Here is a 15,775-nt window from a genome sequence, read left to right as displayed (position 1 = left end):
CGCGCTTATTCCAATTTTATCGCGCGCGGCGCGACTACCATGCGTAACCATGCTACGGGAGCTGGTTTATTAAATAAAAATACGCAGCTTTTAAATATTTTTATAACACATGTATGTATGTACACCACGTATTTTTATTTAGTAAACCAGATGCTACATAAATGATTTTTATTTCACCCTGTAAAGTTGTCAAAATTGAGATAGTACCGATTGCCAGATCACAGTCGTAATGTTATCAATATGATCTCAGTAGAGTCTTGGGCTCAATTTATATTGCGGCGGAAATGCGTGCTGCTAACTGGGGTGAGATTGCGACGGAATGGAAGTGAATTTTTGTAACGACATTGTGCATAGCGTAATGAACTTTATGATCTACTATGTAACGTACAAACTACATACGAGTCAAAAATCACGTCGCGCGTCTTCCGCGGAGTTCTTGCGCATTCACGAGAATTCCGTAGCTGCCGTCAGTGACGCTTGGCGAATCCGTGAGAAGTGGCGCGAAGGCAGGCGCAGACGCAGGGTGACGTCAAACGACGATGGAACACTGCAAACCTCAAGGCGCAGTTGCGTGAAAGCTCGCGAATTCTGCAGCATTCCAGCGACCGCGCGCGCTTTCTCGCGGAGCGAGGCGAAATTGACGCTTCCATTCCATTCCGCCGCAATGTAAATTGAGCCTTAATGGAATTACATGTTCAATTCCGGAATTGCTATCACAATGATCAAATACAGTTCCCTCTAAGTATCTTAGAAACAATTCACTTTTGGTTCTACCTCCGGCCAGAACTAACTACAGGCAAAATGAGTTTATGTGGCGTGAAACAATAATTTTAATATGAGTAGTGAGTGAGCACTTCCTTGACTCTTTAGTGAGGCTTTCAAATTCTATGGTTTTTCTTTTTTTTATGTTTATATAATAAGTTAGGTGAATTGTGCAAATAAATTCCGTATTATGTTTTTATTTGTGAGGATCTCTTTAATTAGCTCTCAATTATTATTATTATTATTTTATTTAATTTTAAGCTGTTAATCTTTCTTTAAATAAATAAACGTATTTCAAGAAAATTTGCAGACTTGGTGGTTTCAAATTAGGTTAATAGGGGGCCGAAAAAGTTATATTTCCAAAATTGATCCTATCAAGAATCAAACAGGAAACCTCACGTAAATGGCATTGACATGATTGACGCACATGATGCGTTAGTTTTATCTTTCGTAAATTATATTTGCCACGTCAGAATTATTTTAAGATAAAAGAAACATCATAATTGCTATTACCTTTCTTGTTCCAGTCCAGCTTGTACAAGAACTCGTTTTAATTTATAATAAGTAATCTAAAAACTAAATTTAGTTCAATTTCACAGAAAAGATAATTCATTCTCGTCGGTTACCCAATTGAACCAATTTTGAATTTTTAAAAGCGCGCGCTTAAGAATAAAGGCAACTAAATTTAATGTTAAAAACAGAGCAGTGGAGATCACAACGATTAATGTGCTTAAAAGAACAGGTAACTTTTTAATGTATGAGAAAGCACCGTTTGGACTTTCATAGCTTTTGTACCCTGACTGGTCCAGAAGGACAATACATTTCGGGTGCAAGTTTCAAAAGAGAAATCTGTAGTTTTTACTCGTTCTTCTCCGGGCAATATGCCTTAGAAATGTATTTAATTATTATGACAAATTAAACTGTAATTGGCTTATAGAACTCCTGGACTTTTACAATTGTTACATATAGAACTGAAGCAATTTTTTTTTAATCGCGTTTATTTGATTTGCTTAACAAACCAAGTTTCGGACCCTTTACAGATCCGGTCACGGCCAGAGATCGGCAGTGGGTTGAAACCCAATTAACCCGCCCGGGTATTAACCGAATTTACTAAAATCGTGAACAGAAACGGCCAATGCGAAATTTGGTATAATTCCATACTTATTAGAAATTTCGATATAAAAATCTTTTTTCGACAAAACTGAGGCAACTGCACATAACTCCCCACCCACCTTGCAATCTTGTGGATTCTCACTATTGAGGATGCATATTACGATTCGTTTTTTATGAAAACTCTTAACGATTTTTTTGTATCGACTTATTTTAATACCATTTTCAAGCGAATCTATTCAATAGAAAAAAGCAAATAGAATCGTATAAATCAGAAATCAATAAACGTTTGTAATAATATCATTTAATTTGAATAAAACTCGATTTACAACACATACTTAGTTGTAAATAGTTTATGTTGTCGATATTGCGCGTAACGGGTTTTAACCGGATTCAACAACAACAAAGCCCCAGGGCAAAGAACTGACTGACTGTCTTATTCTGTGTGCCGTGATGTCAGCTGTGACCAAGGGACCTGTAAAGGGCCCGAAACGTTGATGTAATTTCCTATGTATTTGCTTACTTTGGAGACAATGAACTTTGAAATGAGATGCTTCACGTTGCCTTGTTAACCTCAAAACAATAAATTTCCCATAAAAAAAGCCATATTGTGGACAAGTTGAAAATTGTTACATTTTTACCAGCTATCAGTTTGTCTATCTGACCCATTGTTTACCACAGCCAAGCAGAGATCTACTTTACATCAGCCAATAGTATTCGGTTATTTTGGCATAGATTTTTTAATGAAATCAAGCATTACGCCTATCCAAAACAGTGGTGCCATTAAAAGCTACAATCTTAAAACACCCAGCAAACTACATAGAACTTTTTTAGAACGCTAAATGCTCAATGTACATTCAAATGTACTAAATATGACTACATCATTCAGGTCCGAGAATGCCCTATTTTGTATGGAAATAGTTATTTTCACGTCACTAGCTCGGAAAGGCTTTCTTCTCATTACAAATCTGCGCGCTAAAGGTTTTTGAAATTCGAACTTGACAATGGACTTGGGTGCACCTAATTTTTTTTTAATTTGAATGCAATATTTTCGCTATAATGTACACTGGGCGTTCACGTGATCATAGAAATATTTTCTGGATCTGAAACACATATCAAGTACATTTTGATGAACACGGCGCTTTAGGTGTTAAGTTGTTGTCAGATATATCTGACTGCTTCTGCACCAGCCACCCTAAGGGTCATATTCCAGAACTCTACTCAATGCTCAAGTCAGGATTGCACTGGAAATACGACCCTAATGGCAGGGACTTGAGTATGATTTCGAGTGCTTTAAGCCATACTCAAATCCTGACTTGAGCATTGAGTAGAGTTCTAGAATACGACCCTAAGACATCGAAAATTGGAAATAGAGACGAAATGTCATTTAATTTGATTCAAAATTAATCTGCCAAATCATTACGGTGACAACTGCGCTCCGATTGGCCAGCCCGAATTCGAAACAATTGACGGGTGTCGTCAATTGTTTCACTTCAAATCGACCAGTTTAGCTTGAGCTTTGCTATAATGGACGAAAATTCAATAATTACATATTTAATATTTCATCACCGATAAAATGTGATTCCGTTTGTTTTGTAATTTGATGTTTTGCTACTTTTCCCACACCACCGAATGGAACAGTCCCCCATTGTTAGATATATTTATTACAATAAATACAAATTATTTTTAGAATATACGGAGACATACTCACAGGTCAGTTGCTGGCGCTGTACTATTTCAGCTTTCTAATTTGTGATTTCAGCGCAAACGCAAGTTGATATTTAAAAGTGATATAAGGCCTATTTACCTGATGAATTGCCAGGGATGGATGACCCTTATTTCGTCTCTATTTCTGGTTATATACTCGATGCCCTAAGGCATAAGTTGAAAAGTCCCATGTGCCTGTAATTTTATCAGCCCTTATGTCAAAATTGTGAAATACTATTGAATGAGTGAACACAGTTCTCTGCTTGCGTGTTAGCATGTAAAGGGCCTTGTGCTATTTATATTTTAAGTCTATGTTCCTAACAACAGTGTTAATTACGAAGAATCTACATTGTAGATGTAAATATTTTAAGGAACATGACAAAATATTACGCCATCATATTTCTTTTATCATATTAGTAAACATCTTCAGTCATAATGACCTAAGAGCGCTAGCTCTGGCAAAGTTTTGCCCAGTTAATCAAAACAAAACTATATTATTAAATTCATTATTTTTACATTATACCAAGTCTATAGCTTTACTAGCTGATTCTTTAAAAATAAAATACAGTTTTTTTTTTTAAATCACATTTGACGTTTTCTTCTCTATTCTTTTCTAATTCCTTTACACTGTCCTAAACGACATTTCATAACACTTCATTAACTTTTCAAAAGTTGTCCATCACATTTCACGATATTTCGTAACATGTCCAACACATATCAAAACATGTCCATAACATTTCAAAATATGTCCATCACATTTCAAAACATGTCCATCACATTTCAAAACATATCCTCCACATTTCACGAAATTTCAAAACTTGTCCATCACATTTTATGTGTAATCCCTGACATTTCACGTGTCCTTCACTCGTGCGTGTAGAAAATCAACTGGGGGTTAGAATCGTCTGGAGACATCTCCAGTTGAACGAACTGTGGTGTGGTCCGTGCTGATTCGTAGTTGCCCCCACCGTTGCGGGAGAGGGAATTTCTTGACCTGCAGATAAGACGGGTGGACATTTGATTTATTTGTTTATTTAGACATTTATTCTAGGCTACATGAACCATATAATATATATCTTAAAGACTAATATAAATACAATATAATATGACAATAAAATAAACTAAAACGACTAATCTACACGTATTCCACTTGTCGGACGTGTGGCGCAGTCTGGTGTCAGGTAACCGGCCGCGGAATCGCCGATATATGACACCCTTCGGCCAACTCTTCCTTCATGAAGGTCGATAGATGTTCGGTCGGCACTCTCACCACAAAGGAATTAAAATTTACGTTGTGGCGGGACTCCAACCGCTCGACCCTCAGGGTGTATTTGGCTTTTAGCCTGATGTACTCCACTATCTCCTCAGACTTCGTGGAGTAATGTAGTCGCGACAGGTACAACAGCGTCGTCGGTATGACCGAAAGGAGCAAACCGTTCGATAATTTTATGTGTAATTAACTTTTAAATTTAAAATTTATATGTGTATTTTGAAGACAAGTACAAATATTTGTAATAATATTGTTGAAAAAAAATTAAACGTAGGTTACATCACTTTTGCGCTGGCCGGGCCTATCTACCGACTATAGTATAGTGGCGCCTTCGCATTATGTCGTAACGTTTTATTTATCGTTGACCGACTGTCGCGTCTAGCCTGTTCCCATATCACAAGTATCTGCCACGACTGTGTCGTGGACGTTTATTAGGCAGCCGCCTAGTCGTTTGCACGACAGAATCTTTTGTAGCTGCGAATATCTGCTGTCACATTTTTATCGTGACGTGTTATTTATCGTTCTAGCTCTTCCCTGTCGATGTAACGTCAAAAATGTCGTGAAGGACAATTAATCATGTTGTACTATATGTGAAGAACTTCATTACGAGATAATGGGAATGCGCGCTAACGAGTAGCGTCCGACTAGAGCGCACTCGTATAGTCAAAACCCAGCTGTAAGAGAAAATTTATAAAAAATACTTACTTAGCCTTGGCGTGTGTGAGAATGTGTGACTTAAGGTTGGTGCTTTGCGCGAACTTCTTGTTGCATCCGTCGAACGGGCACACGTACGGCCGGTCGCCCGTATGGATGCGCACATGTGTCCTACACACACACAACAATCACTCTACACGTTTTATTAACTTATTGTTAATAATTGTAATTTAATTGACAATATTTATATTCTAGTATTATTATTTAGGGAGTTATTTTTCGTGAATCAATTAATTATTCCTTATCGTATTTCTTTTTTAATTTTGTGACTTGTAACTTATTTGTTATCAATAAATGACTGTAACTAATGTGGCAGACAATCATATCAAGTATCTGTAAGTAAGTTAGGGAGTTCTGTGTACAATCCATGCCCTAAGGATACCTGGCCCCCTAACCGGCCGTGGTTCTGAGTAAGTGCGAAGAAAAATATTAAACTGTGAGTCATAAAATCAATTTTAAATGACTTCCTAATTGCATCATTACTGAATGAAGTTTTAAGCAACTTTTTAATGCTTTCTTTTTTATAAAACCAAGTGACGGCACGAGCAACTCGTGCGCCTGATGGTAAGCGACACGCCAGTCCATAACAGTTGCTGTGCCACTCAGGGCTTCAAATTGCAAAAATCTGAGGGGCTACGCAAACACCGACTGACACCCTGAGATATAAGTTGACAATTTTTCCATGTGCCTGTAATTTTACTAGCAGAGCGTTTGCGTACAACGTCCGATTCGTACCAGTTCCGAATTCTCATCTCATCATTCTCAGAGAAATGGCGGTCCGAAATGTCACAGGGATCATTTTATCTCTAGGTGCACAAGCGATATTCGTATTTTATCGTATTCGAATCGGATTTAGTGCACGAGAGACATCCTAAGTGGGTCCGAGTTTTCTAGATTTGTATAGTCTCGGACTCGGAAAGAATACGAATTGGATGTAGTGTGCAACCGGGCTTACCCTTCAAAACCAAAACGCGGTGATGTGAACATTTTGCGGACTGATTGGCAACAAAGACACGACTCACTAGAGGCATAGGAATTCAAAACTGGACCGATTTTCTTTTATCCAAACAAAGGACGACGAGTGTAGTTATGACTGAATCTCTGACGCGAGCAGACAATTCCTATTGACTACATTTGTAATGACAGACTGTACAGTAATGAAACAATTTCAGATCTGAATGGTCTTACATGTTTTTTTTTATAACATCAAGTGACGGGACGAACAAGTCGTGCGCCTGATGTTATACAACACGCCTGTCCATAACAGTTGCAGTGCCACTTGCAAAGATCTGACATAGACATAGGTTAAGAAGTCCCACGTGCTTGTAACTTCACAAGCACCTTTACCCTTTAAAACCGGAACAGTAATGCTGACCTTACTGCTTGGCGGCAGAAATAGGTAAGGTGGCAGTAAAACCTGCACGCTTAGCATGAGCCCGAAGACAAAAGTTATCTTTATTTCGAATTGTTAATTATCTCTAACCATCTCTATAGGCGCGAGCATAAGCGCTATGAGGTTTAAGATGCCGCGCATACAAATTTTGTATACTTTTAACAGATCGCCGTAGCGAAATATCTCTACTGCCCCAAGCAGAAGACATTTATTTATCACTACGTAGAGAAGACTTTGTCTACGATAGAGAGTTTCTCTTCCTGTTACGTCGTGCTCGGAGAAAAGACATAATCGGTAGAAAAGAGAGATTATTCTTCGCGCTTAAGTTTTATCTATTTCTCCTCATGCTAAGCCTAGTGGTGCTATAAAATACACACTTTGTTAATTACCTGAGGTTAAAATCTAGCGAGAACCGTTTGCCACAGCCTTCGAAGGTGCACTGAAATGGTTTCTCTCCAGTGTGAACAAGTTGATGCCTTTTCAGTTTAGAACTTTCTACAAAAGCTTTACCTGTAACAAATTATTTCTTGTTAAATACAAATAACAATTACATATGCGCTAGCCATTGCGAACTCGTGCTGTGATTGTGGATAGTGAAGATTTAGAGCTGTTCAGTTAATCTAGCAATAATTACGCGGCAGAAGTAACATGTCCCGTAAATGACTATTATCAAATATATTAACGGAAGAAGAATCAAATGAATCAGTCTTTCTTTAAATCTCAAATCGTACATATCGCATAATCCCGCGATTGATAATAGCCATCGCGCGAGAAATCGTATTTCCGTTGCAGTGTATAATAATCTATAGTCTTCTTTTTTGAAGACGGAGTAAAATGACATTTGTAGGGTTGCCAGTTTTCAACAAATTGTAAATAGTCACGTATTTGTTGTCGATAATATTATCGATAGATTGTGAAAGTAGGAAAATTTTGCCAAAAATGTCTGAATTGTGAATTCTAATGATTACTAATTGCGTTACCGCATTTTTTATTCTTATTTTGACAGTTAATCTATTACGCTTTTTAGAGCATTCTGTCAGAATTTTTATACAGGTGCACTGTGGACCAACTTTACGCAGCGGGCTTACAACTCCTTGCGTGTACTGTACAATAACATCTTTAGGGTTCTGTTGAGGCTTCCCCGCTTTTGCAGTGCATCTGGCATGTTTGCGGATGCATGCGTGGATGATTTTTACGCAATCATGCGCAAAAAAAGTGCGTCACAGATGTTGCGACTGCGTGGGAGCACCAATAGTATCCTAAAGATGATAGAAGTAAGAATGGACTCGCCTGTCTTTCGGCGGTTTACCGAGTTACATGTAATATGTAAGTAATAATAATAATAATGTATAATAATAATGTAATTGCACCTATTTGATAATTGTTTTGTCCTCTTTGTCTCTACTAACTTAGCACATAAGATTATTGTTACTAACAAATATGGACTAAGTTGTCTGAAAAATAAATGAATTTGAATTTGAATTTTGAATTAGTATCGAAATCAATTTTTAGTTATACACAGTTTAGTAACGACAGGCAGTTTTGTTTATGTATATTAAATTCAAATGAAAATCTTTAAAATATCTCCTATATGTATTTTCATATAAATATCTATGATATACAACATATATCTATGATATACACCTACAACTAAATTTAGCGTATCGACTCATCCGAAGAACAGAGTCTGATGTTATTATACAACGAATGATAAATATATAATCTCGTTATTTAAAATAAAGCCTATCAATTGGTGTTTACATAATTTAAAGTTCGTACTGTGTGAAATTACAGGCACATGGGACTTGTCAACTTATGTCTCAGGGTGACAGGCGCAGTGGCAGTGCCCCTCAGATCTTTGCGATTTAAAGCTCTGAGTGGCCCTGCAACTGTTATGGACAGGCGTATAGCTTACCATATTATAAAAAAATAATAATATTTATCGACTACAATCACTAGCTGTTCGCAAGTGAGCAACACTTTTACGCAACGACCTGTCATTTCACTCCATCAAAAAAGACAACATCTGTCTTTTTAGTAACAATTTTGTGAGCGGTACTGTATATAATGCTGTCCATGAACGGATTAATAAATAAGCGTGATAATAACAACCAACCATATTTGTGTTGCAAAAACGAGCGATTCGTTCTGTGTACCATTATCGTAAAAATTTTACCTACGGGTTAAATGATTATTTGACTTTCATAATATATTACTTACCACATTCTGCGCAAACGTGAACCCTGGGACCGTGCGTGTGCAAATGTTTCCTCATAGCGGAATTGTCCCTGAACATCTTGGTGCAGCCCTTGTGCGGGCACGCTGAAACATTATAACGCACATCTACATTATTTTAATAACATATCCGTGACAGTTAACAAAAAATTGGCAATACAGGGTTATTATTATTGATACAAAAATCGAACTGTGGCGTCGTGAATGCGACATCTTTCATCGTAATCCCACCTTTTTATCACTCTTTCCTCTGGTTCCTGGCTGCTTACTTTTGAAAATTTGAATCGTTCTCGAATTCTTTTTCTTCGTTATACTTACTTTACTTCGTCCCATCGTCAAAACCATAAAAATTCGGAGAGAAGACGTCCTTCAATCATGTAAACCTAACTTTTTTTTGTGATGGTAAACGACACGCCTGTTCATAACAGTTGCAGTGCGACCTAGAGCTTTAAATGGCAAAGATCTGAGGGTCACTGCCACTGCGCCCATCACCCAGAGACGTGAGTTGAAATGTCTGTAATTTCACCAGCACCCTTACCCTTCAAAATTGGAACGCAGTAATGTGAGCATTACTGCTTGGCGGCAGAAATAGATAAGGTAGCGGTACTTCCCTGGACGAACTCATTCACAAGGACCACCACTGCTACTAATTGCTTATAAAGCAGCAATATATGACATACGAATACAGGCCCTTATCTAGGTGTGCATGCTCCACCGTCGACCTCATCGTCATTTTCCATCAAGTGAGATGGAGGTCAAATGCACACTTATATTAAAATTAAAAAAAAAGTTCCCTAACGTTTATGTCTGATCTGTAGGGAGTGTTTTTATATTATTGTACCAATTTTTTTTACACGGCATATATACTTTTTGAACCGTTAGAAATGTCTAACAACTCATTATTAAATTAGCCCGAGGTTTAAAAACAAATATAATAATAGCAGTGACTGGAACTAGTAGAGTATATTTACCTAATGTACAGTCAACAGCACATCAAGCTACACATTGACGTATCTTGTTTCGTTGCACAGGAGGCGATTTTCGAACAAAAATGTTCTATGCGAGAATAGCAGTAGTATCTCGCGCTAAATGTCACTCTCGCGCAAGTAACGCCCTGTCGTGCTACCCTGCAGAGGGCTAGTAATTATTGCCACCAAATGTTGCCAGCGTATTCACCACGATGCACGACGGCAACGTTCTTGATAATATTTTGTTATTTATTTCTAAATATCTTAAACATATTCAGTTCATTAACGTTAAGTAAATGGATTTACAGAATTAAAATTTGAAATTGAACCTACCTATGGTTCTGTCGGAAGACTCTGGCGAGGGTTTCTTTAGCCTGATCTTGTGTCCAGGTCGTGCGAATTCCGCCAGCTGTTTAGGATCTGACAGGTCCAAACCTGGAAAAGTTTTGTGCAACAATTAGAATAATATTAGATGTAAAATACAGGTATAGAACTTCCATATCTTTATACTGTTACTTAGTTTATTAAGCACCCATTATTAACAGACTTTAAAATAAGGAGGTTCAAATTAGACTGTTTTTTGTGAACGTTACGCGATTAGTCCATTTGTGAACTCTCCAATAAACCTCAGCAGTGGTCCCATTGAAATTTTAAGAAAATATTCCACCTCCAAGGGTAGCAAATTCGAGGATGAGTCCAGTTTATTAGATTTCACCCATTCTCCGTTAATTGATTTCAATAAAACAAACAAACAAAACAAATCTTTAAGATCGGTTCGGTTTGTATGTATGTTACGCGATAACTCCGGTATTCGTGAACCAATTTTCTTGATTCTTTTTTTGTTGGAAAGAGGTCCATAGTGGTCCCATTTAATTTTGAAGAAAATCATCCACCTCTAACGGTGGCTGTTCACGCATGAAGATTCATTTTTATAGATAGCGCCTAAATTTTAGTATAATGAGCAATTATTTTAATGGTTGATTTTGCTATTCTTTAATTCAAGACTTTTTCTCTCTCAATATACTTTGAGTAGTGAGAACCGATTTTTATTATCTCCTGTGTCAAGTCCCGTATAGTGGCGAACTAGGGGATGAATCCGGGTTTGCGCACTTTCCGGTAACCGATTTCAATAAAACTTAGTAATTATATGTAATTCCACGTACTTTTGAGATCGGTTTTTTTAGTACTATGTACTGAGATTATATTATTATATTTGCAATAGAAAAGTTATAAATTCTCTTTGAAATAAACTCGTGCCCACGGTATAATAACTATAACATTTACTGCTTCCGTGGCCGAACTGTGACCATGTTAAACTGCCACGCAGAGGTCTCGGGCTGGGTGAAATATTGTAAGGCCTAAATTTACGCACCCCTCACAGAAGAATAGCATAACCGGAGTTACGTCAAAAATGTTTATTGCACCATTAAATACAGAAAAATATAACTCACATCCTCTCCAATTATTGTAACTCAATCGACTAGTATTGTAGACAGATTTACAAGAATTGGAGAGGATGTGGGTTATATTTTTCTGTACCTAATGGAGCAATAAACATGTTTGACGTAACTCCGGTTATGCCATTCTTCTGTGAGGGGTGCGATTTATTTCTCTCGTGAGTTTGATTAGAATAAAATATTAATATATAAGACTAGATTAAAATTCGCACATATTTAATAATTTAATAATAATTCCGTGATTCTCAGAATTACGAACCCGAATTCGAACCCACGGTCTCTGCTTGACAGGCAGGCAGTAGGTTAAACCATTAGGTTGTCACGGCCTTCACATCATATAACGTCAAATTTGAATGCAATATTTTCATTGGCGTACGTTACACTGGGCGATGACGTGATCATTGGAATAATATTTTCTGAATCTGGATTATTCTGAATCACTTCTCATATTTTGTGCATTTACAAAACCTTTCCAAAACATATTGCCAGACCCCACGTGCAACCTATGGAGCAATTACACTAAAAAAGTATACAGTGCCTTGCGTGTCTAATTCAACAACGCCCTCAGGGGACAGCTGGGACTGCCTCGACACTGTAGTGCCTCAAAGATTCAGGCAGTCGTTCGCATCCCTGTTGGCCTGAGTGAGATGCAGCACCAGCAGATTTCTTAAGGTGGTACCAGAGAGGATGGACAGCTCAATCCATAAGTATTGGATATGCATGAAAATGAACACTTAGCTTTTTACTAACATAGTTGTAAGTACCTACTAACGTCATATGGACATATAACTATACCTACTGTCTCAAATAAAATTCTTTCATTTCATATCATTTAATGGAGGATAGACTGCGGTTATTGGAGCCACCGCTGATCGAACGGAGTCCAAGGGTTCGTCATAATAAACCAACCTGGCATAGTTTCGTTCCCGAGTATATTTTTTTTGCCGGTCATGTACTCGGTGAAGTCTGGATCTGGTTCAGGGTTTGAGCCGTCATCTGGAATTCACAATATTTCAATTAAAACTATTTTTTTAAATTTATTTGTGGCAACAAACAGTAAGGGCGCGTTCTTATTACGTAGTCGTAACGTTTTATTTATCGTTGGACGACTGTCGCGCTGTCGTTCTAGCTCTTCCCATTGTCACGACTGTCTGTCGTCGTAACGGCAAAAAAGTCGTCAACGACAGTTATTATCCGAGTTGTTCTGTGTGTGAACAACTTCATTGAAATATGCAAGCCATGACATTTGCAAACTGCACGACTACCTCGAGTCGTCCTACTTAAAGTATCATATGTCGAAATTGCCAAGTTACAGGAGAGCGTTTTAAAGTTCTCCGTTTTATTCGGCAAAGCTCGTTACTCACATAGAGTTATCATCTAACCGATATCTAGGATTTTATAATACTTACTTTACTATATATGTGAGTAACGAGTAGCTTTGTCAAATAAAACTGAGAAATGCCAAAGTTACGTGTTATGCTTATTTCAGTGAATTCAGAACTTTAAAACGCTCCCCTGTAAACTTGGCAATTTCGACATAGGATAGTTAACGTAGGAGGGGTCAATCTGTCGTCACGACATAATGGGAACGCGCCCTTATACATGAAATTGTACATTATTGCAGAGGTCAGCAAGTAAGGGATTGACGGGCGAGTATGAGTTACAAGGCAGAGCGCCAACGAAGCCTTGTATTAATAAGAGTTAAGCCAACCCCGATCCCGGCGACGCTTATATAGTGCTTTTCTCAAACAACGCGAGGAAATAATAAAAGACTAAATATTTTATATGTGACCTTGCTCACTGGCAGAATATTAGGCTGTCATTTGTATCAGCCACCGCCTCAGGAGACTGTTGACGCTGCTGCGCACGCGCATCATTAGGAATGCCACTCGCTTGCACGACATGAAAGTCACCCAATACAACACAGTAACGCGGCAGCCCCATCATAAAACTTAAAATGTTTTCTTTTTTATAAAGTTCCTCATTCTACAGTTACATCAAAGTTTGTAGCATGTGTCAGCTGTCAAAAACACGTGAGAAGTTGATGAATTTAAAAAGACGGGTGGTCAGCAAAACAAAAAAATTGTTCTTTGTGGCCTCGAGACAAAAAGTTTGGGAACCTCTGGCCTACACGATCGCACTGCACACGTGCGTATTTGGTTTTAGCAAATGACTAACGAAAGCACGACCGTGTAGACGGGCCTTAAGCCGAGGTACGCTTACCGTCGTCTTCTCCAGTAGCCCACATGGTGACACTAAACTCCCCCTCCATGGTCTTGATCTGCACCTGCTTCTGTTCCCACCTCCGCGCAGCCCCTCGGCCCCCGCTGACGCCTTCCATTAGACCCATGGGCACCTCGCCTGCAAACACCGCAAACTTATATGAGCTAAATGAATCACAGCTCTCGACAGAATTTTCAATACGTACTGGTTTTTACAGATGTGCAAATTACTCTTATTTATTAACTGACATTCTGTTGAGTGTACATTCATGATAACTAACTATAGGGTATATTTCGGACATTAAATTTTTTTAAGTTTTTTTTTTTAAATAAAAACATTATTTTACTGAATATCATGATATTTTTATTACAATAATATTCTAGTAAGTAAAATATCATGAAACTCTGAGTGAAGACACGTTTTCATAAGTCTACGGCAATAAAGGTGTTTAAACGCAATACAAATGTCAGTCACAAGCACATAGAGAAATTTGCACATCTGTAGTATGTCCTGTCGTGCTAGCCACGACAGGGCGCAACTTGCGCGAGAGCGACATAAAGCGCGAGATCTCTAAGGGCGAATAGAGGTATCTGTGTAGCTTGACCCGTAGCTCTGTTGATAAAGCAGTAATGTGGCATTGAGGCAACAGTCACTGGTTCTAGTCTAAACCAATCGAAGGAAATTTTGTTTGTGATTGTTCAATTTTTGTATGATTAATAATAAAAGACACATTACTTTTAAAAGTAAATAACTAATCTATTTGTACATAAAACCAAATGCGATTCAGTTTCAGGTGAGAGAAATAGCAGTAACATATTTTGTATTATTGTACACATTATGGAATATGTACTACGTATATTACATATGAATGATAATTCGACGTTTGTCCAAAATGTAAACAAAGAAATGTCATTGTAAAAGTGAGAATGCAGTTGTACCAAACCTTTTATTTTTAACACAATTTAAAAAGGAGGAGGTTCTCATTTTCTACAATTTTATTTATCTGTCACAAAATATCAACAAATAACAACAACACACAATAATTTAACAAACGCACTACGAAGACAGACAGAGAGAGGTCGAGAAAAGAAACACGAAAGACATCTATGACACGACAAAATGGCGGCATAAAAAATGTTTTTGATCCCGATTGTATTACTAGTGTCACAAAAGTATTTACGACCTTAAAAATAATCATTTATCGTAATCATTGTATACAACGAAATTAACAAAAAATATATATAGCAAAATGTCATTTTTTCTAAATTTTATCAGATTACAAGATGAAAGAATTCTAAACATTTGTTATCGTTAAAAATAGGAAACTACCATTTAAATGTATTTTTTGCTTGGTTATCCCCTTTGTTCACATTTTGGACACCTAATTAAGATTCGTCCACCCATCTCACCGCTAAACGCCCGATATACCTGTTTCTTACGGCGAGATGTGTGAACGACATCGCAGGAATTGCGGGGCAAACCTGGATGAGATTAACACGCGACCGTGGGGAGTAGTACAGAAACTTGGAAGCCTGTATACACCCAGCAGTGGGTGAAGTGAGGCTGTATATGATGATATGAATTAATATTCGTACGACAAGACATGTACTTTTAAGCATTTTTCAAAACCGGTTCCATTAGCTCCTACACTCTCACTCTCTACATTAAGCCAATTTACAGAACCCACTAGGCGCGGAGTTCTAGGGGGGCGTTAGGGACCTCGGATGTAATTAGGGCCGTTGATGCTGTCCAAAAGGTGTTACCGCATTTGAGAAAAAAAACCTGAATTATCTATTTAAACTACACTACATATATATACATATTTTTTCTTTGTAATTTTTTGTGTTAATATAAATATTATAATTTATTATTTTTATATTATCTTCAGTATTTATTTAGTTTCAAAATTATTATTTGTTTAATTTATACAACATGG

General features: G+C 37.5%; 1 protein-coding gene across 5 annotated transcripts in view; it reads right to left on the bottom strand.

Annotated features, from left to right (window-relative positions):
* Nucleotides 1-3,902: 3,902 nt before the first annotated feature.
* LOC113232213 (transcriptional repressor protein YY1-like) overlaps nt 3,903-15,775 on the bottom strand; it is a 39,263-nt gene continuing 27,390 nt past the window's right edge. For 4 of the 5 annotated variants that reach the window (XM_026466859.1, XM_026466861.1, XM_026466862.1 and 1 more), the window contains exons 6-12: nt 13,840-13,977; nt 12,526-12,612; nt 10,493-10,594; nt 9,177-9,278; nt 7,346-7,466; nt 5,555-5,674; nt 4,149-4,573 (exon numbers count right to left, since the gene is read on the bottom strand). In XM_026466859.1, the coding sequence (XP_026322644.1) occupies nt 4,444-4,573; nt 5,555-5,674; nt 7,346-7,466; nt 9,177-9,278; nt 10,493-10,594; nt 12,526-12,612; nt 13,840-13,977 (800 nt within the window). In that variant the 3' untranslated portion in view covers nt 4,149-4,443. Of the gene's footprint in view, nt 4,005-4,148; nt 4,574-5,554; nt 5,675-7,345; nt 7,467-9,176; nt 9,279-10,492; nt 10,595-12,525; nt 12,613-13,839; nt 13,978-15,775 lie in introns of those variants that run through there. The other variant, XM_026466860.1, reaches the window with a different exon arrangement.

Source organism: Hyposmocoma kahamanoa, unplaced genomic scaffold (assembly GCF_003589595.1).
Source record: "Hyposmocoma kahamanoa isolate Upper Pololo Valley unplaced genomic scaffold, ASM358959v1 67, whole genome shotgun sequence".
In the NCBI taxonomy this organism is placed as follows: domain Eukaryota; kingdom Metazoa; phylum Arthropoda; class Insecta; order Lepidoptera; family Cosmopterigidae; genus Hyposmocoma; species Hyposmocoma kahamanoa.
The sequence above is the reverse complement of the archived record's forward strand: the minus strand, read 5'-3'. Positions and strand labels throughout refer to the sequence as shown.